This window comes from Amblyomma mixtum, chromosome 7, assembly GCF_055824585.1.
Source record: "Amblyomma mixtum isolate Tamu chromosome 7, ASM5582458v1, whole genome shotgun sequence".
Taxonomy (NCBI): Eukaryota; Metazoa; Arthropoda; class Arachnida; order Ixodida; family Ixodidae; genus Amblyomma; species Amblyomma mixtum.
Window position 1 is genome coordinate 19,972,372 of NC_143018.1, and position 23,725 is coordinate 19,996,096.

Consider the following 23,725-nt stretch of genomic DNA (forward strand, 5'->3'; position numbering starts at 1 on the left):
CCTTCTTTCCTAGCATGGCGACGTCTACGCTGTGCCGATCGGTAAGTATATATTTTGGCCAAAATGTCGCTTTAATGTCGAAGTGACGCATAGTATGGCAACGGTAACGCGTCTAGCATGACTCAGTTTGAGCTGCGCTCATCTGAAACAGTTGTGGTAAGCAGGCGTACTGTGTGAGGTCGGCTCTGATTACGTTTGTATGAGCTTCGTTCTCCCCCCATACGAGTCGCCAACAACTGGGTGTTGCGACGAAGCTTGAACAGCTCTCACGATGCCTCTGAGATCGCGTCGCTAACGTGTAGTTCGTCCACAGAGCAACATTTGTTCCCTCGGGTGGCCTAAAAGTGATCACTTTTGCTATTCCTCCATGCTTGTTCATAACTGCGAGAAACACGGTAGCACCATAAAATACCTACTAAAGAAAATCACCGGTCGGTGACGAGCAGCTGTTAAGTAGCCTCTGTACCATCCGCAGCGTTGTCATCTACCTGACGACATCTGGTTCGTTTTAAGGCTAGCCTGAAATAGCTGAACGATCGCGAGCGCAAGTTTTGGTTTGCGAATCGAAACCAGCATTGAGCTGCCCTTTCGAAGCACTGATCAGGGAGCGTTCGTCAGGACCTTAAAAGATATTTCAGTGCCGTGGATACCCTGGAATAATGGATTTACGTCAGGCGGGCGAATATCCGTGAGTAATGGGCTTACGTCAGACGAGCGAGAAATGCGACTCCCTTTCGACTCGCTCGATTTATGCTGCAATTAAGATCAAGTTCTTCGCGTCTGCGAGAGCGATCAGTCCGGCTGCATTTTTTTTTTTTTACTTTCCTTGCAGCGCGTCACATTAGCGCGTGCGCAAATGCTGATTGTCCTAATAAAGTGTCCGATGTCGTGCCCTGGTTATCTCTATTATCTCAGCGTTGTGGCGTTGTCCTGCATACGGCGATTCATCTGTGTCGAGCATCGTTTTTGTTGGTTAAGAAACCGGTACATGCATTTTAAGCAAACTTAAACCGAAATAAAGCAGCTGTAGTTGGTTCTCGACGCTCTTCTGATGAGGTTGCGAAGTACTGATTTGCGTGTAACAACCAGAGGTGTTGTTTTCTGCCTGTATTGTTCTCAGTTGGTCGAAGTTGAAATAGTGTGGCATAGGATTTTATAGAATAATGTTACAGATAGGTAGTGTTGCTCAGCCAACCAAACTAGGTTTGCTTAGATATGTATTGGCATCCCCACTGATGCAACAAGATGTCTTGAGTGCCATAAAACCATCACGTAGTGTGGTGTACAGTGGCGTCATTTCCATTGCCAGCCTAAGAAACCTGCCTTTAGCTCGTGTAAACTAAAGGAGCCTTTTGTCTGATCAAGTTATAGGTTAGCTGCAAGTAGCTTTGGCCGAAGAAAAGGAAGGTCTGAAAACATGTTCAGTTGGCTCTCATTGTTGCAGCTGTGTTTGGGGCCTGTGCTTTGTCTGAAGGGCATTGTGCAGTGAATTTGCAGCTGGCAACAAAGACATGGCATCCGTGTTAGATTGTGCCTTTTGTGCAGCTGCAGTCGCAAAACGGCATCAGCCATTTCTGTGTTTTCACAACACCCTGTTAGACTGCTTTTTGCGAGCCACCAGTCTCGTGGTTGGAAGCTGCCTTGCTTCATTAATGCTGGTATATTTTCATCCTTATTCGTTTCTTTTTGTTGGAGTTAAAAGGGATGATGACTTCATGTTGTTGCCTTTTGGTAAAATTTTTGCTAGCAAATTGTTTGTACAATGGTACCGTGCCGCAAGTATCTCTTATTTCGACCAGTCTGCGAACTATTTCAGTGTGAATCCTTCCTACTTGCACTTGAGGTCTGCAGTTCATTAGCTGGCATGACTTGTCTACTATTTGTAAAAGCAAGACATTTAGAAACGCTTGTAGAAATTCAAATCAGAATGCCTGGCTAAACTTTCATCATTATGTTTGCTTTGCTTTGTTGTCAAGCCTGCTCTTCAAACTTTTGTACACTTTCACGTAAGGCAACCTACACTGTCTGCACTTATTACACTTTCTTGTAAGGCAAACTTGTATGGAAGTTTAATCTTTATAAAATTGCATTTGACTTATTATTGCCCATGTGCCTTTCTCCTACTAAAGAGCATTAGAGTGGTTTCATGTAAAAAGTAATAAATATGTGTTGTGGAGCTTTGAAGGTCAAATGGGCATTGTAGAGTTGTTCTACGTGTCAAAATTTTTGTAAAGTAAACATCAAAACTGAAAGGAAAATGTGTTTAGGTGACACCATTCTGACGGAAAAGTACATTAGTGCAGGGTGAACTGGAAATGAGCACGAAGAAATGCCAAAGTGAAACAACTGCTTCATGTACTTGTTTTTTGTCTTTCGTTTGTTCGTCTTTGTGCAAACATGTGCTGACGGCAGCAGCACTCTGTGAGGAGAAACGAGGTACTTCGTACAAATAACACACCAAGAGCAGCCTGTTTAATGTTTCGCATAAATGTTCGGCGAAAATTGTCCGATCTCTGAAGCAACAAGTCTGTGCTTGACATGGCTGCTGACGTGTGTCATGCAATATGGGTTTCCAACAGGAAGCCAGAGTTGATGTGTTTATGTGTGCATGATGTGAATGGCGTTCTTTTCATTTTCAACATATCCGGTCCTGTTTGTAGCCACTCAGACAGCACTGTAGGTTTTTTGTGCTAATATTATTTTACACGCATTTCATGCTGTTGGTATAAACCTCTACTAGGGCCTGGAACTCAGGTTTGCACATGCAGATTTTCTTAAACACTATTAAGTGAAATGAAATTCAAGGTTAGACCCTGGCCTGCTCTGCAGTCTTCTCACGCATATAGCTACATTTTTGAGCGATCCCCTTTTGCCGTGAGGGAAGAGTACTAGAGTGGATTACATATTGAAGCCTTTAACTTGAATGCCTGGCGCTAACTGCTTAATTAACAAATTAATTGGATAAGTTGATGTGTCAGATATATTTGAAACAAAGCAAAACTAAACAAACTGCAAAAACTATACAGCTGTCTCAGAAACTTCATAGTTGAAGAAAAATTCATCCTGGTTTGTGGATTCAATCCGGGACTACTGCCTGTCTGGGGCAGTTACTCTACCAACTAAGCTGAGCAAGGCGGTTAGGAGATGGCAGGGCAAGTCCAAATTAATTAACGGCTTGAAAGTCTACTCCATCTTGGGAGATTTTCCAGAACACATTGCACGAAGCCTTTGCGTAATGTGAAGCCCAAATTTTTTGCACCCGTAGCCAAATCTTTCTCCCAAATCTGTGTGCGGGTTTTACGTATACGATGGGGTTGCCTGTCACTGAAGTGCAGAGCTGATCATGCTGTGAAGGTCTCTCTAATTGTCTGCTGTATGTTGCCGCACAGGCAGCCATGAATAGGGCAGGCTGCTGCGCCAGCGCCCGGCTGTCAACCAGGCTGCTCGCCCGGTGGCTGCTTGCGGCGTTGCTGGTGGGCAGTGCGAGCGCGTTCTACGTACCGGGCGTGGCTCCCGTGGAGTTCAGCCGGGGCCAGCCCATCGAGGTGAAGGCTGTCAAGATGACCAGCACGCTAACGCAGCTGCCGTACGCCTACTACTCGCTGAACCTGTGCAAGCCCAAGAATGGCACGCTGGCCTACAAGTCGGAGAACCTCGGTAAGGAGGAGCACCTTGCCACCTGTGCAGTCTCATAATGTTTCCCTGAAAAAGCTTTGTAATGTTTCCCTTTAAACCGACACTGAGAGCACCCCAATCCAAATTTTGTTCTTAGCAACAATTGGTTCTTTTGAGCATCCCCCTCGCATATGGGAGGTGTGGTGTTCGATCCTCAGTGCCACCGGGTACCCACTGATGATACAGTAAGAACAAGCTTTCCCCTGGCCTGGTGCTCGGCTTAACTGGGGCGGTATGCTTGGAACATGGATCCATGAAACTCGTTAGGACTGATGCTTGGGCGAGTTGGTATGCCATGTTCAAGAAGAACAGCACGAAAAAGACAAGGACTAAAGGAAGATGCACATAGCACCTGTCTGTGTGTATCTTCCTTTAGTCCTTGTCTTTTTCGTGCTGTTCTTCTTGAAGATGGGTCCATGACCTCTTCTGTAGTAGTGTCATGGTGTCATGTCAAGACACTTGTGTCATGGTGTACTTTGGCAGAGTTTCCCTTGCACCATGAACATTCATCATCATTATCATCAGTGATCAGTTCCGTGGCTATTTCTGGCTATGTTGATGTTTGTCTGGCACCAGAAAGGTGCATTCATTGCTGAGAAAGTATTAGATTTAAAAATTTTTTCACTACTGGTAGATTCAAACTCATCACATCAAAATTGAAAAGGGCTCCAGGATTGCGATTTTGTGACTCAAATGGTGGTACAGCCTAGCTTCAGAAATCCACCCATGAAGAAACTCTCTTGACATAGCACAGTTTACTCGTAAAAACAGCAAGTGGTGGTAATACCTGTATTTCGTTTTCTGACCTCTTCTTGGTTATGAAATTTCATTTTCACTGAAAATAGCACTTTTTCTGTGAAATACAGCAATGTTTTGATATAGGCCAACTTTTATCCTCAGTAATTCTTTAAAGCTGGCAGTTCTTTTTGTGGTTTTCCCTCTCTGCATTCGCATTGATAACATGCCATCAGTACTGTTGAAACGATTTCAAATGGAGATGGATAAAGGAAACTCAAAAAAACATGTTTTGGCATTGTCTCTCTAGTCTGTTGCAAGGCACTGAACAAACCCTCTCCCTTAAACATGTACAAGAGTGCCACTATTTCCGGCCTATTTTTTGGTTGTTCCAGGCCCATACCTTTTCTGTTACCTGTAAAGAACAACAAGAAACGAGGAAGTATTAACATAATTGCAAAAAAGTACACCAATGATTATTATGGGTACATTTCTTGTGTTCACTATAGAATTTTCTTCTGTGGCAGTGTTATGTGCAGTACAAAACCTGACTCGGGTCTAAGAAAGAGTAAGCCACATGTAAGCCGCTGTGTTGGGATGCATGTTTCTTACAAGTCTTCATGCCTTTTCTGTGTGTGCTTTTTCTCTGTGTGGTTTACTCTTAGAAAAGTTGGCTGTGTGGTCAGAGAGCTCAGGCATTTTGTTGCTGGGCAACAAGTGTCAGCTTCGATACTGAGCCGTGACGGCTGCATTTTGACGAGGATGAAATGTGGAAGCACCAGTGCGCTGATGACCCCCCTGTGGGATGCTTCATGGCCCTGGTGTGCCTGGGACACTTAAAAACGTGGATGTTTTTTAATTCAGTCAAGCTTATTGCTTCTTTCTTACTAAAAATCTAGGTAAAGCCAAAAGTCATTTGTCCTAGAGCATTTCAACACTAACAACAAAAGAGAAAAGAAAATTTGTGCACATTTTGTACTCCCCCCCCCCCCGGACCGTTTTTTACTTTGGGACCGCCTTCTGTACTAATTTCCCTTGCAACCTATATCTTTACATTTCTTATCTAATAAACATGAAACCCTAAAACCTTAAAAGCTGAAAAGAATGACCAGTATAGGTGATGAATGCATGTCTGCATGCATTGAGCAAGTTGTACTGGTTTCTACTTCTCGTTGCCTGTATTTCTGCGAGGAAAGAGTGCAGAGGAGAAAAAAGCTAACAGAAAAAAAGATTGAAAAATAACAGTGCCCTGCCCACACTAAAATAGGAATGACATCTGGTAATTTGCCTGCACCGCATAAACAGGAATGACATAGAATAGGGTGGGCTGCCAAAAAAACAACTAAAAATAAAATTCGCTGCCCGTAGTGAGAATTTTTCATGCAAGCTCCATAGCACTACTTGATAAGAACGCAGGAATGCGTTGGCGTTTCTAGCGGCGAAGGTAAGGTAACCGCGGAGCCATCTCTGGTGTGGTGCGTGCAGGCGAGGTCCTCCGGGGGGACCGCATTGTGAACACCCCGTACGAGGTTCAGATGGCGGTGGACCAGAAGTGCCGGCTGCTGTGCCACATTCGGGACACCAACCCGCCACCCATCTCCTGGCAGCTGGAGGACTCCCAGACGGCCGCACAGCGCATCCGCCACCAGTACTTTGTCCACCTGTGAGGGGCACCCAACACCACTCTTGGGACACTGGGGGAGACTGGGGGGGGGGGGGGAGGATTGGGGGATTAGGGGGCGGGGAGGGGAAGGGACAGTCATGTACTTAGAAACTGGCTGCCTCCCTTTCAGGAGTGGCACATCAGTTGACGGCTGTGTGAACTCTGGTGTGTAGACGCTATAGATGTCCCGTGCTCCTATTACTTGGAGCTTGCCTGCAGACTTGCAAAAAAAGACGGCGCAACAAACGAAGACAAAAGAGGCACAGAAAACGACAGGACCGGCGCCTGTCATTTTCTGTGTCTCTTTTGACTTCGTCTGACGCTCCGTCTTCTTTTGTCAGTCTCATGTACCAACTAGCCCATACAAGAGTTCTACTTGCCTGCAGATTTGTGAAAATTGTGCTTGCTGAGTATTTTGTTATATACTCATTCTTGACGTTAGGTTTTAAAGGTGTATGATATTTATTCAGGCCCTCGTCGTTATTCGTAGACATAAGAAGTTGCCTAAACGGGCAGAATTAAAGCAGTTTGGAACTTAAGCTGTGCAGGCCTCTGTCTCGTCTAAAATTTAAACGGTTTTTCAGGGCGGTAATGAAGGCAGTAAAATATAAATATTATAATATGTGCTGATTGTGAAAAATCGGTGAATTACAGCATTACATCGTGGCCTTGCATTGAAAAGTTTGAATACACAGTTCATTTGGGAAGTGACTCACACTGTAATTAACGACTACAGTGTCGACACAACAGTTGGTGCTGAAACCAGTTCAGAACGACAGGGGTTTGAAGTAAGGGAGATTAAGAGGAGTTTCACTTGAGGCTCACATGTGCACACAGAACTCTGTCATTATTCAAATAAGTTTAACAAAACACATAGACATGCAATAACATTAGTTTCCAAGTTTGCAAAGCGTTTCATTTTCACCTGTTCACTTTGCAGGCTTGCCGACAACATGCCTTGTGCAACCCGCTTGGAATCACTCGACAGCTCACAGCCACTCTACGAGCACGGATACCGGCTCGGATTTGTTGAAAATGACAAGGTATACTGTCGCGCCACATTTTATTCTTTATTTCCTGGGAGAAAGTATTGTTTTAAGAACCTGCTGTGGGGACAGAGGCCCAGTAATGTTGTTGCAGCTTCTGTAGGGATTCTAAGAATGTGTTACAGTTGGTTCCATGACAGGGAGTTGTTCACTGTTCATCATTTACAAATATACAAGCACATAGTGCATGTTGGCCTGCCTGAGAGCAAGAAGCCTTGGGGTTTTGGGACTTCCATGGAATCAGAACAAGTTTTCAATGCTTTAACAGTGTTCCAGTACTCTGTAGATATAGTAGCTCATGACATCCATTGTGTAAAGCAAGCTTTCTGCTCTGGATACCACGTTTTTTCGTATCTATAATGAAAACATTCGTAAATTAAATGTGTCTCCTGCATTACTCATTAAAATTCTGAAAAATCTTATTGATCATAGTGTAAATTTGATTACATGTAATCAATGCAGCTTCCAAACAGAAACACATTGTCTTATAATCCACCGTGTTTATTATGCTAATAAATGCGTTATTACTATTTTGTTAATGCCATTTTCGATATAAAGTTGGTGCGAATGTTTTTTATTACAGGCATAAAGTTTTTATTGATGGTAACTTTGTGGGACCTTTGTGAAGTGCGCTTTTTAAGATGGCCGCCAATCCTCATTGCCGTCTGTCTATCCATCCATGTGTAGAATCGAATGGCGTGTTCTTTTTCCAGCGTTATTAGCAGTCTAACTGCATTTGGCTATTTTGTGAGTTACCATAACGACTGGACTGCCTCCTCTTTTGACTGTTGCTTGTTCATCTTCCTTCCATGTGGGTTTGCAGCCGTACATCAACAACCACCTGAAGCTGATCCTCTATTACCACACTGAAGACAAGTAAGTCTCCCAGAGAAACATATATGACTTGGCTTTTTAAACATTGAGCTGTGCTCACTTGTGTAACTTGGAATTGAAGGAAACCAAAATTTTTTTCCTACAAGATCACGCAGAGCTCAGACATGCAAAGCAGGGCTGTGTTCTTTGCAAGGAACATAGTCTAGATTAGGAAGCTCGCATCTCCTGATGACAAATTACCTCATCACAGCATGGAAATAGGACTAGGAAAAGTATGAAATCAGTACAAAGTTTTCCGATGTAATGTAGTAAACTCTGTTAAAAGAAAAGCTTCTGCGAAAAGAATCTTTTGGACACATTATTGCTTTCAAAGAGGTCTTGCTGAAAGAATCTATCCAATTATGATAAGCAAATTAGGAATTACAGTGCAGAGATGTGTGAGAACTTGTAGCCTGAAGTCAGTGCAGCTGCAGTGTCAGTTTTCTTGAACTTCAGGTTTTTTCCTAAACAGGAATGGGGGCAAAGAAATGACTTGCCAGTCTTATTTCGGGTTGTTAACTGCTTTTTGTTATTTTCTGCCGCAGTGAGCACTTCAGAGTCGTCGGGTTCGAAGTGGCCACAAAAAGGTTGGTATAAAATTCAGTCGTCTTCTTGTGCTGCCCTTTTTGACGTTAAGTACATGTAAAGCCATTCTCACTTTGTGTTGTTACGCGATGCGAGATCAGCCAACAGCCTTACTGAATCACCGTGTTTGTTAAAGGTGCACTGAAGAGGAATCTGAACTTGTCTTTTTGCCGCGGGAACTCGATCCACACGTTCCGAGCTTTCTTAGAAACTGCGATTTACTGCCCTGTGTGGCCGATTTCCCCAATTAAATCGAATTAACGCCCGGCTCCCGCCTTTTTTTTTTTAATTCTCCCTCGTACGATGGGCGGAGTCGACCAACGCGTGAAGTGCCTTTCACCCAGTCCCGCGGCGGCTTGCCACTCTGCCATCGGCAGAGTAATACGTAACAGTCCGTAGAAACAAATAGTCCGCGCGTATTTTTATTTCTACGGGCTTATTTTGTGGTTATATTATCTGCGAATGAAACTATTTATTCGCGGAAACCTAAAAAACAAAATGAAGCGAAAGCAAAGCCTCCATGGAGCTGGCTGAAAGGCACTCCCTGCGTTGGTCGACTCCGCCCACCGTACGAGGGAGAATTCAAAAATGAAGGCAGGAGCCGGGCGTTAATTCGATTTAATTTGGGAAATCGGCCACACAGGGCAATAAGTCGCAGTTTCTAAGAATGCTAGGAACGTGTAGGTTGGGTTCCCATGGCAAAAAGACGAGTTCAGATTCCTCTTCAGTGCACCTTTAATACTATCACTGGCAAGTTACGGATTTTGCAAGCACACTGATTGTGTAGCATGTGCATTTTGACGCGGCGGTCACCCGACGGAGTGTTCCGTCTCCTTGGCGCAGTGTGCACAAAGACTCGATGAAGTTCCTGAAGGGCGGCGGCTGTGAGTTTGACCCCAGCCAGGCGCGGAAGCAGGAGGTGAATGAGCAGGGCATCACGGACCTCTACTTCAGCTACGAGGTGGAGTGGAAGCAGAGCAGCATCCGGTGGGCCTCCCGCTGGGACACCTACCTGGCCATGACCGACGTGCAGATCCACTGGTTCTCCATCGTCAACTCGGTCATCGTCGTCTTCTTCCTGTCCGGTCAGTTCTCTCCAGATTGCATTGCCCTGGGAAAGGGAGGGGGGAGGAAAGAAGAAAAAGATGGAGAGAACCTGTCTTCCATGTATGTGAAGGAAGGTGCAACGAGAAATGTCGTGTATGTGAAGGATTGTGTAACGGCACAACCGGAAATGTATGGTTTGTGTAAGGAAAAAGAAACTTGGTTTTACAGTGCTTAAACGGATATGGAGGGCAAACTGAAGTTATCCTGTGTTGATAGAATGCTGCATTCGAACGACAAAGATGCTAGTTTAACTGAAGACAGAGCATTTATAAGCTGCACTCCATTGCATACATCAGGTGCAAGGCGGTGAAAGGTACAGAGGTAGTCCGCATTTCAGAATAGAGAGGCATGTTACTTCATGCTTGGTTTTTGGCCGCGTGGTCTAAGGCATGACTTTAGAGAAGGCGACAGAGAACTTGGGCATCGTGGGTTCGAATCTGCCATGCAACACGTTTTTTTTTTTTTTTTACTGCATTTTTATTTGGTGGCATTCATCTTCAAGCCCCTATTTTATTCAAATTTGAGTTGACTATAGTGATAATGTGGAACTGAACTGCACCTATCAGTTCCTTTCAACCATATTGTGTTCATATGACCTGCCCAAAATTCGCTCTCCAAATTCAAGCACTGTGTATGTAGTTTTAATGTGGTTTCTGTGCTTATTGGAGTTTACCCTTACATAACGTGTTTGTAGTCATGGGAAAACTGAGCGTGTGCTGCAAGGTATTTGCTTCGGAGACACCAGTCTCTCGCACACATGCTCCACCCTTGATTTTTCTCCAAGCTAAGATGGGCTCGGTCCTTTTCTCTTCGCACTTAGCAAGGCACAGTGTTAGAGCATTTTTGCATAAGTGCTGTGGCCTGGGCGATCAACTAGTTAAAAGTGTAATCCTCAAGCAGGTGCATATAATTTTAAGAGCCATGTCCTATCTTGTGTCTTTGATTCTGTGGACATTGGGGATCTTGGCTTTGTTGCCCGGGCAGTCCCTTGGCATCTCGACGACAGTGCTTCTGCTAACCTGTATTCCCAGCTTTGAAGCAGTTACGCTTTATTTTTTTTAATTTTTTTTTCCCTTGTTGCAGGCATGCTGACCATGATCATTGTTCGGACATTGCGGCGAGATATTGCCCGCTACAATAAGGACGAAGACTCGGTGAGTCTTGGAGTCTCCATTGATGCCGTTGATTACAACCAACTTGCTACAATGCACTGTCTTGCCGCCATCTCGTGGTTAAACAAAATTTCATCATCAGGTCGAAATTATGATTTCTTGGTTGATTGGCACCAATCTGATTGATTTTCTTGATTGTCGTGGCCTTCAACATATCAGTCTAGAGGTGTGACCGTAACATCTGTGTTGTCGAGCAGACTTGGTGGGTGTCAGTGCAGTGCTGCAGAATGGCTACAAAACTAAAGGTGTCTGCGGGGCCTCTCTTAAAGCCTGGCTAAGGCCTGTTTGACCTGCACATAGAAGTATTTTGTGCTGAAGAAGGTGAAGTGGCCTGAGGAATCTGAACCGAGGCTGGACACCCTCTTCTCACCTAGCTCCTCCACCTCTCTCCGCTTTTGTCCCCTGCGCTCAGGAAGATGCGATGGAGGAGACGGGTTGGAAGCTGGTTCACGGCGACGTCTTTCGGCCGCCGCAGTACCCGAAGCTCTTCGTTGCCGTGGTTGGCAGTGGCATCCAGATCTTCTTCATGATGTTCATCACAATCTGTGAGTATGCAAGAAAATGGAAAAGAAAAAAAAAACTTCTTTTTTTCTTCCGACTAGTATCTGTATTTGATTTGCTTTAACCTGGTTTGGATTAAATGACATTTCCTCTTTCTCTCTTCTCTCCCCCCTCCCCTCCCCCCTCTCCTAGTCTTTGCCATGCTGGGCATGTTGTCACCTGCCTCCCGCGGTGCTCTCATGACTGCTGCCATCTTCCTCTACGTCTTTATGGGGTGAGTGAGAGTATGGAGAGATGACAAGACACATGCACATCTGAAAAGGGCCCCAAAGCACTGTTGTTCAGGCTCGTGCAAAAAGTATGTTTTTGTTTGTTTGTTTGTTTGAAAAGCAAATAGCGGTTTGGTTCGAATATTTTGAGAGTTATTATTTCCAGTACTTTTGGTGAGTAAAAAGTGCTTGAATAATACAGCTGCACATTTTCAAAATCATTTATAATCAAAGCTTGTGAAAGGTCACTGCTATCGTTGAGAACATGAAAATTAATCTTGTGGTGAAACTGTAGACAGTACAGTCAGGTTGGACTGGTGCATGGTGTGTCAGCAGTCTCCTGCTGCAGCTATTGTACCATGCGGTTCAGTATTATACTGTGGATTAGTAATTACCATTCTTCCATCATGTGAGCTTCCAAAGTGAAAGATCTAGCATCAATTGTCACTGTAAGGAAAGGTTTGCCTGCTCAACACCAAGTTGCTTTTTCACAGTTGTGAGCCCCAGGTGGTCAAAATTTCTGGAACCCTTCACTACATTGTTTCTCATACCCTGAGTCGCAATGGGATGTCAAACCTCCATAAAACCATAAACATTTAGCATGAATCATTGTCAGAGAAGCAGATTTGCTCGTTCATCATGGGACTGGCAGGGATTCTTGTGCTTCTTTGTTCTAGTTCACATTGGAGCTAACTTAAAAGGATGATCAAAATTAATCAGTCACTTGACGGTGTGACTTAGCTGCACCGACATATTGTGCAGTGAAGATTGGAAGGCACATGTCAGGCATGGGTGCAGACTCAGTGAACAGGTTAAAGGTGCACTGAAGAGAAATCTGAACTCGTCTTTTTGCCACGGGAACTCGATCTACACGTTCTGAGCATTAGAAACTTCGAATTATTGCCCTGTGTGGCTGATTTTCCTAATTAAATCGAATTAACGTCCGTCTCCCGCCTGTTTTTTTTTAATTCTCCCTCGTACGGTGGGCGGAGTCGACCAACGCGTGGAGTGCCTTGCAGCCAGCTCCGTGGAGGCTTTGCTTTCGCTTTATTTTGTTTTTTAGGTTTCCATGAATAAATAGTTTCATTCGCAGATAATATAGCCGCAAAATAAGCCCGCAGAAATAAAAATACGCGTGGACTATTTGCTTCTACGGACTACTACGTATTACTCCGCCGATGGCAGAGCGGTGAGCCGCCGCGGGACTGGGTGGAAGGCACTCCACGCTTTGGTCGACTCCGCCCACCGTACAAGGAAGAATTAAAAAAAAAAAGGCGGGAGCTGGACGTTAATTCGATTTAATTAGGAAAACCAGCTACACAGGGCCATAAATCGAAGTTTCTAAGAATGCTCGGAACGTGCAGATTGAGTTCCCGCGGTAAAAAGACGAGTTCAGATTCCTCTTCAGTGCACCTTTAAGGCCCTTACACATGACCCTGACTCCTTGACAGCTGATGCTGGAAGTCCTATCACATTGCAGGAACACTAACTTTCCTTTCTATGAGTTCGACATGTGCCATCATGGGCAGTGTGTACTATGAGAGAGTGACAATTGTGAAGATTTTCATCACTTGACTGTAACTGATAGCCTGTTTACCTCACCTTCTAGCCTGTTTGCTGGCTACTTCTCGGCTCGTCTGTACAAGACCCTTCGTGGCGTGCAGTGGAGGAAAGCAGCCTTCCTGGTATGCACTACCGTGTTTTCTCCTGCCCACGCTAGCGTCTTTTGCTTCCAGCAGACTTTGTTTTCGATTGGACTGCAGCTGATGAATGGCAAACACTTCAATAATTTCGGGCCGCCGCGGTGGCTCAGTGGTTATGGTGCTCGGCTGCTGACCCAAAAGACGCGGGTTCAATCCCGGCCGCGGCGGCTAGAATTTCTTTGGAGGAGAAATTCTAGAGGCCCGTGTACTGTGCGATGTCAGTGCACGTTAAAGAACCCCAGGTGGTCGAAATTTCCGGAGCCCTCCACTACGGCGTCTCTCATAGCCTGAGTCGCTTTGGGACGTTAAACCCCATAAACCAAACCAAACCATCAATAATTTCGGCTTTATGCCATTTGAGGCTTGCTAATCTGGCATTTCGTTTCCTAACGAAGGAAAAAAATTAGAATTTTTGAATTAAAGCTGCATACACAGCTTGTAATGGCACCAAAGTCCTCTCATGTGAGTAAGTTTAAGCAAGAGGCATGCAACATTGTTAAATCTATGCAGGCAACAGGAGCATGATTACCTTTTATCAGCGGTAAATATTATTTAGTAACGATGTAACTATAATCAGATTCATAAAAAGTGAAATGAACTTATTGAAGACCTTTGAATCTATGCTTAGGTGTGTCCCAGTTGGTAAATAGCACCTTTTATATTTTACAGCTCCTGAACTTTTCCTTTCTTGCAGACGTCATTCCTGTATCCGGCTATAGTCTTTGGGACCTGCTTTTTCCTCAACTTCTTCATTTGGGGAAAGCACTCATCAGGAGCGGTGAGTTGGCTTCTTAGTTAGGTTGGGTTTGCATAAAGCTCTCTCTGTTTTCGGACTTGTTCTGCCTGATGACAGGTCTTGCGGTTGCTGTCTAATGTTCTCTAATGCTACCATTTGGAGGGGTCTGCACTTAGCGACAAGTTTTTTCGTTTTTTTTTAAGGCTACACGGGCAGAGTATCCGTAATTGCGTCATTTCGCCAAATAGCTCGGCCACACGATGGCGTCACTGGCTGTCTGGCACGTTTCCCTCTCCATGGTACGTTCACACCATCTCTGGAGCAGCGGCACCATCTATGGAAGCTTCTAGAAACTAGACGTGCCTAGAAAATTTGTTGTAATCAAGAAAACTAGTTCTTCCTTGTCTTTTATCATTGCAAGCTACCAGTTTTATTAGACATATGCCTTAATTAATGAATATTGATGTTGTATCATGTTTCAAGAGAAAACTAATAACTGCAAGTGAGGACTGTGCTGTGCTGCATAGGAAGAGATGGCGTGTTTCGGCTCCCTTGCTTGCTCTCCAATGCCAGAAAAAGTTGTGACGTATAGTTTAGAATCCATTTGTTTACATGAGCTTTGTTTTATTTTATAGTATTCACTAGAAGTGCTTACTTTCATGTGAGCATCGAATAACCAAACGAGTTCAGATCAAGCTGGTGTCTTTTTGGAGAGAAGAAGTTTCCAGTGGAACAGACTGATTACAGGGCCTTCGTAAGGCATTTTCTATGTCATGTGGGGGGGATGGTTCATGACAAAAGATGACTGTGGTCCACATTTCAGTTCACTTAATAGTCCGCCAAAAGAACTGGTATGCAGTGAAGCCCCCGTGATTGGTGCAACCGAAAGTGCTCCGACTTTTAACAAAGTTGTCGCCTAACCGTGTGAAATCTTCAGAGAAAGCAGCAGTAGTACTCGAAGAATTGCATAGCCGTGCTTGACTCTGCTCGACTAGACCAGCAGAGTCTGTAACAGGCTGTGGACAAAATGGGTGGCTCGTTCTTTTTGAACTTTGTGGTGCTGTTGGCATGCAGGTTCCCTTTGCCACCATGGTGGCGCTTCTGTGCCTCTGGTTTGGCATCTCGGTACCCCTGGTGTTTTTGGGCTACTTCTTCGGCTACCGCAAGAAGCCCTACGAGCACCCCGTGCGCACCAACCAGATCCCGCGACAGGTGCCTGACCAGGTCTGGTACATGAACCCGGTCCTCTGGTAAGTGAGAACACCTTCCTTTCCCCCTCTCTTACCTCCTTTTAAGCCGAAAGCCTTTAATGGCTCATACTGTCGTCCGTTAGCAGAGGGCGTCACACCTTTAGTAGCGTTTAACTCGTGTTGACTCAGGAACTAAAAAAGATATGATAAAATGAATGGTTGCTTCAGATTGAGGAGGAAAAAATGAACCTAGAAGCAAAGTCTGATGACTGTAGATTAATTAGTTCATTGCTTATAGGCAAAAATGTTGAAATTGCGTTGAAATAGCGCAGACATCGATATAGCCACGGGAACGGTGTGACGTTGCATCCACCGAAAGTCGTCACGGCATAGTGAAAACTGTCACCGAATGGTCGGGAAAACGTCGGCTTTGTGTCAAATTAGATGGAAAAATGTGTAATTGAGCGTAATTAACACTTAAGATTCCCGAAAGATGTATAATTTGGGTATCGGTATAGCCACGGGAATGCTGTGACGTCACATCCACCGGAAGTCGTCACAGCATAGTGTCCTCGGGTTTCGCCTCTCAACACTTTAGCTGCCAAAGTGTCCGCACAATTTTTGTATTTCTTTCCTCTAGATTTGTTCTTATTGCAATTTTCATTCTTTTTTTTTTTACAGCACACTGATGGCTGGGATCCTTCCTTTCGGAGCCATGTTCATCGAGCTCTTTTTCATCTTCTCTGTGAGTTCAACTTTGGACGCACCATGCTAGCTAGAGCTGATGGATTAATGTGACCTGCCCTCATTTTACTATGTTAGAAGTATAGTCCTCTATCTGCACAATGCCTGTCTGTCTGTCTGTATCTCTGTGTGCAAAAAGCCTTCCCTCAAAAAGGCCTCCCCCCCCCCCCTCCCCCACTATATGGTATGAAGGGGGTAGGAGAAAGTTAGGTGGATGGATGAGGTTAAAAAGTTTGTGAGGATAAAGTGGCCACGACTGGCACAAGACAAAGTCAGTTGGATAGATATGGCCTTTGCCCCGCAGTGGGCGTAGGCAGGCTGATGATGATGATAGTGGTGGTGATCGCGTCATCGCCTGTGCACGTTTTTCCTTACTTGGAGTTTGTTTCTCAACTCCTATTTTTTGTTTTGTTTTTCCCTTTCTGTTCCAGGCCCTGTGGGAGAACCAGTTCTATTACCTCTTTGGTTTCCTCTTCCTGGTGTTCATCATCCTCATTATCTCCTGCTCTCAGATCTCCATCGTGATGGTCTACTTTCAGTTATGTGGAGAGGTGAGTTTCAGCACACTCATTGACTGACATTATGGTTTGCTGTTGTCAGTGGCACAGGTTTTCATCATTTTTGTCGAAGAATTCATCACACATGGGATAATTTCAGAACACTTGTTCTGTTTCTCCTGTAAAAGACAGTTCTAATCTCCTCTAAAGCATATCAAGCATTTTGTGTCCTTTTAAAACCCAGATAATGAAAACGTTAAGTGAAGGTTATGAAAACGCAACATTTCTTTTGTGGCTTTCTACGTTGGCGAAGTGTAGAAAACTGGTATAGGTCTATTAAAAGCATAATTACTGCATAATTGAAATGAGCAATTAGGACAATTTTGAACAGGTAGGAAAATAAAAGCATACACACTGAGGTGCAGACTGTAGATTAAGAGGGGTAGGAATGAGGCGGAAGAGGAAAAGAAGGGAGGGGGAATGGCGACGAGAATGCGGGAAGCAGTCGCCTAAAAATGTACCCTGTGTTGTGCGCGACGAAAATGGCTCATTAAATATAAAAATTCAAGATCATTCCATCACCTGGTGATATACTTGGCCGCTGTGGTGGCTCAGGACCCGAAAGACTTGGGTTCGATCCCAGCCGCGGCAGTCGATTTTCAATGGAGGCGAAATTCTACCGGCCCGTGTACTGTGTGGTGTCAGTGCATGTTAAAGAACCCCAGGTGGTCGAAATTTCTGGAACCCTCCACTACGGCGTCCCTCATAGCCTTAGTCGCTTTGGGACGTTAACCCTTTCACTGCCACTCCCGAGATAACTCGGGCTACCACATATGCACACCCCCTGCCTCTCCCGAGTTAACTCGTTTTGGCCTTTTAACTCGCCCCCTGCCGCTCCCGATAATACTCGTGTAAAAAATAACGATGCAGACATGTAGCGCCATCTATGGAGAGGAGAGACCCCATAAATTCATAGATCTTGTAGGGTAAATTTTACACAACAGATGGCGCGCAAGGTTACACATCCGAGTCGCTTCGTTTTGGTCTCCGCACAGCAGCCATGTGAGGCAATGTGCCACACTCGTCCGCGCTTTGACGGACGAAGAAATTCAAAACTGCTTGTGAATTCGGAGTCCAATGATAATGAGAACAAGGAAGGAGCCCACCTAAGTGCCTTGTCGCGTGATGACAGCGATGAAGTCCCCCTGCCACCGAAAAATCCACGTAAGAAGAGGAAATCTGACGGGCACGATTGGTGCTGGAAGATTTGAGTCTGTACAACTAATAGCTATAAGATTATCCTGAATAAACATGTCTACATGCCCTGCAGTGCATTTTAGTGCGTTACTAGCAAAAAATTTCCAGGAAACTAACGTGCAAAAAAAACCCGGCAGGGTGAGTGCAGCTGTGAGTAAAAAAACCTGGCAGTGAAAGGGTTAAGCCCCTATAACCCAGAAAAATTAAAGGAACACTGAGGAGACGTTCCTGCAAGCAAGCAAGTGTATAGTCAGCGTTCTGATTTTCTAATAATGTTTACAGGCCTTTGTTTTGTTATCATTGTGCGGGGTGCCTTTAGTAATGTGACCTCATGCCTTGTCTTGTTTTTTCAGAATTACCACTGGTGGTGGCGGTCACTGGTGGTGTCTGGAGGATCTGCAGTCTACGTGTTTGCCTATGCTGTCTTCTACTTTGTCACTAAGGTATCGTTGATTCACTGCACCCTTTTATTAGAAATAAGCAAGTAAGAGTGGAAAATTCCTCAAACAGCTGGTTCTTGGGGGAAAAAAATTAAGTTGCAGACTCTGTTATGAATGTTCTAGAATATTCGCCTTAAGTGAATACCGTATTTACTCGAATCTAGGCAGGCCACGATTCTAAGCCGAGACCCGAAAGTTGAAGGCCACAGAAAAAAAAAAAACTTACCTCGATTGTAGGCCGGCTGAAAAAACAACTGCGAACAAGAGGTACAGCACGCAAACGACATTTATTGCCAGGAACCCGCTTAGGCTGATCCCGGGCTGGCGTTTGGGCGAGAAGACATATGCAACGCCAGCCCGGGATCAGCCGCCGAAGTCCCGCCCGGCTTGAAGATTTGACGACTGCTCTGCAGCGAGTATAACTTTCCGCTTGAAGGCGGCACTATAATGGCACCGCCTGTTTGGTGCCATGGTATTGGTGATAAAAACCACGCACGAAAACTTCACTGCTGCGAATGTGCTCACGGCACCGAACGAGAACAGAACAAGGCCGAAATGGCAGCCAGTGCTCATGTGTGCTTTGATCAGTATCGGCTACGGATAGCAACGGCTATGGATATCAACGGCTACGGATAGCAACGGCTACGGATAGCAACGGCTACAGTGCTGTCTTTCGTTGGCGTTTTGTGGGGGCGCCACCTGCGTGCTACATTTATTCGTATTTTACGAATACGAAACCTCGAAACGAAATCCTCGAATCTAAGCCGACATAAGAGTTCTACATCTCGTTTTTTTGAAAAAACTATCGGCCTAGATTCGAATAAATACGGTAAGAGTGAGATATTTGCTGAAGTGCATAGTGTGATTTCATGTTCCGAACTTTTAAGCACGTTTGAATATTTTCAGAATGTATACAGGAGCTCCTTATATTCGTCTAGTTCGTTGTGGAGCAGCACTGTCACTTGGCATAGCAGAGCTGTGTGCTCCTTATGAACGTAACTTCCTGGTTATTGACTTTGTCATAGTTTTCTCCACTCCTCCATTTGTCACTGTTTTGTAGCAATGTGCAGAAGTCATGCCAATTCATTTTTCAGTCCAGATTCGCAAGTGTTTCACTAATCTCTTTACTCTGTCCATGTTCAGTCCAGAATTTCCCGTTTTGAGGGACTGAAGTGTTGAAGGCAGTGTAAAGAAAATGATGAGGTGTAGCTGTTTTCACGCTTAAAAATTTTTTTTATATATAGGAATGTAATAAGCTTGAGTAAACACTTAAAATGCAAATAAAATAAAACATCATGTTTGTAGGCTGTGCATACCTTTGAGGCACAGTTTTTATCTTCTGTTGTATGCCAGAACAATTCATCAAGTTGAAAAAAAAAATATACTGTGTTGTATCGTACTTTCTTTGGTACTCACGCTTTTTTGTCATTCAACTTTTCTTTGAATGCAGCTCACGCTTCTTTTGCAGCATCAGTGTTGTCTGACGCAAAACAAACTCATGCTGCTAATTTCTATAACACTGCAGTGTTCTTTTTTGCTTTAGTTCTTTTACTCCATGTACAGTCAGGCCAAAATGAAACGTGAACAGCTTCAGTACGCAACTAGCTTGATTCATATACTATCTCGGTGAAGGGTCTACCGAAGTACATATATTCATAAACTGGGTTGTATAGCAATATCTCGCTGCAAAGTGGAAAACTGTGGCATATGCGTGTTTGGGTTTTACTCCAGTCTGACCGTACACACATGCCTTAAGTATCATGATTATGTTTCTGGACCAAACCTGGTCATTCATAACAGATCATTCATTCACCATGACTTCGTGAGCCAGATGAGTGATGATGCACTTGTAGAGAAGGCAGGCCATAAGCTGCAGCTATTATGTTTTGATCAACATTGACCATGCCCATCACCTATAACCATCAGCAGTTTTGCTTTCCTTTGAGGGAACTCAGTTTTTAAGTAAACAGTATGTTTTCAATCTTGACTTGCTGTCGCTTCACAATAGTCGTACGACAGCCCAGCCTGGATTTCTCCTGACGGACGCCTCTCTTCCCGCTCTCTTTTGCAGTTGGAGATCACCGAATTTATCCCGACGTTGCTGTACTTTGGCTACACCTTCATCATGGTCCTGACCTTCTGGCTGCTGACAGGAACCATTGGTTTCTACGCCGCATACTTTTTCCTCTGCAAGATCTATGCCGCCGTCAAGATAGACTGAAGCAGCACACGGCTTGGCAACTGCGTAGCTGTGTGACAACCAGCAGGCAAAGGGCAGCATCCCGTAGAGCTCGCGAATCGACCAATTAACTCTCTCTCTCTCTCAACGTACTGGACAGTGGAGAAGAAAATGGAATGACAGGACACTGGGTGCGTGTGTGTGTGTGCAACCACAGGACAGATGAGCGAGGACGGGAAACGGTTCAGCGCGTGGAGCGCAGAGATGAGGGGTGCTGCATGTGACGGACGCTTCCTATTGGTCAGGGGAGTGTGCAGTCCTTTATTCGTCTTCTTTCTCTGTGAATGTGCGAGTCCTCGTCTTTCTGTTTTTTGCATGTAAATGTTGTCGTGATGAGGTAGTTGGCTGGGAAGAAAAAGAGGGGTAAAGTTGCAGGTTCCTTTTCATCCTCTCACCCCCACTACCCTACAACTATCTCCGCCTAAACTAGTAAATAGCACTGCTTAGTGGTACCGGAAACACAGTCCTTTCTTGCATCTTTTTCATTCAGGACAGCAGTCATAAAAGCAGTTCTCGCGTTTCAAATAGACATCTGAGGCGAGCAGAAAGTTTGTGCGTGTGCCAGTCACTGATGTCTTGTGGGATTGAGCTCAGCTTGGAGCTCTTTGTAGTACCCTTGAGACAGCCTGAAATACTGTATCCACTTGCACAATAGGTGCACTTTTTTTTCTCTGAAATGCCTGTGAAAATGCAGGGGGCATTTGTTACATAGTTACAACTTAGCTAAATTTTCATTTTTGGCAAACAGAGAAAAAAATTGAGTGGATTTATTTTCCGGGTGTGTTTGTTATGCGAGTAAATGTGGTAACTGTGGAATGGCTGCATGTTTTGTGCCCCTCACCTTTGAGAGTGCTAGGTGCAGTGCATGTAAAGTGACAGGAGTGACTTGGTAGACGTGCAGCTTTTAGAAAGAAACTGATCCCTATCTTGTAGCGTGCAAGTGATGGCAACGATCTGTTCCTGTGACACCACGAGACCTGCTGAGAGGGGCTTTTCTGTGGGCATGCCACTGAGCACAGTTCCGTGTTTTTATTCAGACATGAGCATTATGGCACACTGCACAAGCTCTCCTAAGAGCGGTTTCGTTTGGATGTTTCACTGTTGTTGGGTCACCTTCAGCAGTGTTGGCTCCATGTGTCATACAGTGCTGTGCTTGAAAGCCCGTCTGAACTTCAAGACACCATGTGTATCATTGTTAGTGGCTTGTAACTTCACTAGGGCTAAATTTAATGGTCAGAAGTTTGTGTCCATGATTGTATAGGATGCTAGTGACCTTCAGTCCTTGCACTTGGCACACAGTGCGACTCACATGATAAGGCCAATGACAAGAAAATGAAACAGGTACTGAAAACGGCATCATTTAGAAAGCCATTTATATTTGCATTTTGAATTTCATAGATTTATAACATTGCTAAAGTTACACAAGTTTGTGGGGATTGAAGGGCTTTTCAAATAGGTGACTGTTTCGGTAGTAGGCACCAGTACTGATGGGCACAACTTTGCAGCAGGAACTTAATGACGACAGCGGGAAGCATTGAACATGACTTGGCACTGCAGTTCCAACGGAAATGTAGCTGCGCATAAAGCCAAGCTCACTTATACACCTTTTAACAGTGTTAGTTTTTCTCACGGCCACTCAGTAAGACCTTGCAAAAAGGCTCGACAAATTTCACCTGAAAAAGAGCAATACTTACTGTACAGTGCTGTGCTCCACAAAAGCACTTCTCACGAAAGCCAGTTCACTGGCATGCTTTCCCATTTGTATCCAATGTTCTTGGTGACAAACTGATTGCTAATGCCATGCTCAGATCTGTTGAATTCATTTTTTTTTTTGCAGTTTTGTACATTCCAAGGCTGAATCGCAAACACTATTTTTTGTGTTGACATTCTGCGCAGTGCCACGTTTAGTGAATTGCTTCGCATGAGTGTTCCGCCGTCTTCATTCAATTCCTTCTGCACAGTTGTCTTTCATCAACGCAAGTGCACACAGATTTGCTTCCATGTTGTTCAGCAACTTGTCCTCAGGAATGGACAGGAAATATGTGTGGCCTACATGTCGTATGTCTGGGTAAGCAGCACTGTATCGGGCATAATAGCATTTGCACCAAAACTCCTTCATGCATCTCATCTGTGCACTGCTAACGGCTTTACTTTTTCACTTGGGCCAGAGCCTCTTAGCGTCGAGAGCGGCATGTTTCTACCACGAGCTGCAGCTGGCTATGTCATAAACTTGCCGCTCATGTTATTTTTTTCTTGGAAGTGCCTGTATGTAAAAAATAGCTGTGAGTGTGCCATCTGGGCAGGATCAGCGCACTGTGTTATGTTCGCGCTTAAATGTGTGCAGTCTTGTGGTGCTTTTAAACTTTAGCCAAAGTAGTGTACTGGCCCGAAAATGAATGTATGGGCAAAATAGAGCTGTGCAAAAATTTAAATGTGGCATGATTCAGGGTCTAGAATTCTCAACCTGCTGAAAATGTTGATGACTAAGCAACTTTGTTTATAATGATACAGTATATCCTATTCAGGGGTGCTGAGCAGCCGTTTTAAGCCAAGATGCTTGCATTTGACATTTGGTCATTCAGGGAACTTCTGGAACTGAATTGTGGCACTTTTGAATTGTTCATTACCTTGCCATTCTTTTTTGCCTTGGATGAGTCAGCATGTTATTTTATGGCACCATATGTCTCTGTGCAACTTCATTGCTTCTCAGTGCATTGACTTCTTGTGTGCTTTGTAATTTATGATGTACATAATCTCTCATTTGTACCAAGAAGGTATTCTGATTTCTGTAACTGCTGTCATTATTTGACAACATGGCAACTCTGTTGTTCAACAGCACTGCCAATTTAGTTGTAGGAAGCATTGCATGTGGCACTGCTGGACCTAAGAGGATGGCGGTAACACTTTACTTAAGGCAGTTCTGTTGCATCACTAAACTACAGCGTTTGTAAGAGTACTGCGTCATAACCAGCGCCATCAATTCTTCAGAGACACTCTGTTCTTGTAGGAAAGGGAGGGCATAGCACTTGGGAACTGAACTTATGCTCCATAGCACAAGTCGTTTGCAATGCTGTAAAGACTGCAGCAACTGAGCCAATCAGAACGGCGTGTGCTGCAAATTGTGTTCCTCTGTACCCCTCACCTTTTGACTGGTGGCTCCACCTCTGGGAAGAAAAGAGCACCAGTGTCCATCTGCTGCATGTAGGAGACTGTCAACTCGGTATACGCCATGTTTACAAATGGCGGCGCACAACTTCACCTCAGCAGTGCGTGTTTGTACACACTTTCCTAAT

At 44.5% G+C, this 23,725-nt stretch overlaps 1 protein-coding gene and 1 long non-coding RNA gene across 2 annotated transcripts in view; one reads left to right on the forward strand and one right to left on the reverse strand.

Moving 5' to 3' along the window:
* Window positions 1–23,224, forward strand: TM9SF4 (transmembrane 9 superfamily protein member 4). Its single transcript, XM_089551820.1, has 17 exons — window positions 1–41; window positions 3,390–3,657; window positions 5,896–6,073; window positions 7,014–7,116; window positions 7,943–7,995; window positions 8,538–8,579; window positions 9,421–9,662; window positions 10,768–10,838; window positions 11,269–11,401; window positions 11,550–11,631; window positions 13,236–13,311; window positions 14,024–14,107; window positions 15,140–15,315; window positions 15,937–16,000; window positions 16,431–16,550; window positions 18,107–18,196; window positions 20,265–23,224. Exons 1-17 carry the CDS (start codon window positions 15–17, stop codon window positions 20,412–20,414), a joined length of 1,959 nt encoding a protein of 652 aa, XP_089407946.1. The 5' UTR covers window positions 1–14; the 3' UTR covers window positions 20,415–23,224.
* LOC149335158 (uncharacterized) overlaps window positions 9,387–23,725 on the reverse strand; it is a 114,033-nt gene continuing 99,694 nt past the window's right edge. The window contains exon 3 of the long non-coding RNA XR_016284015.1: window positions 9,387–9,688. This is a non-coding gene — a long non-coding RNA (uncharacterized LOC149335158). The remainder of the gene's footprint in view (window positions 9,689–23,725) is intronic.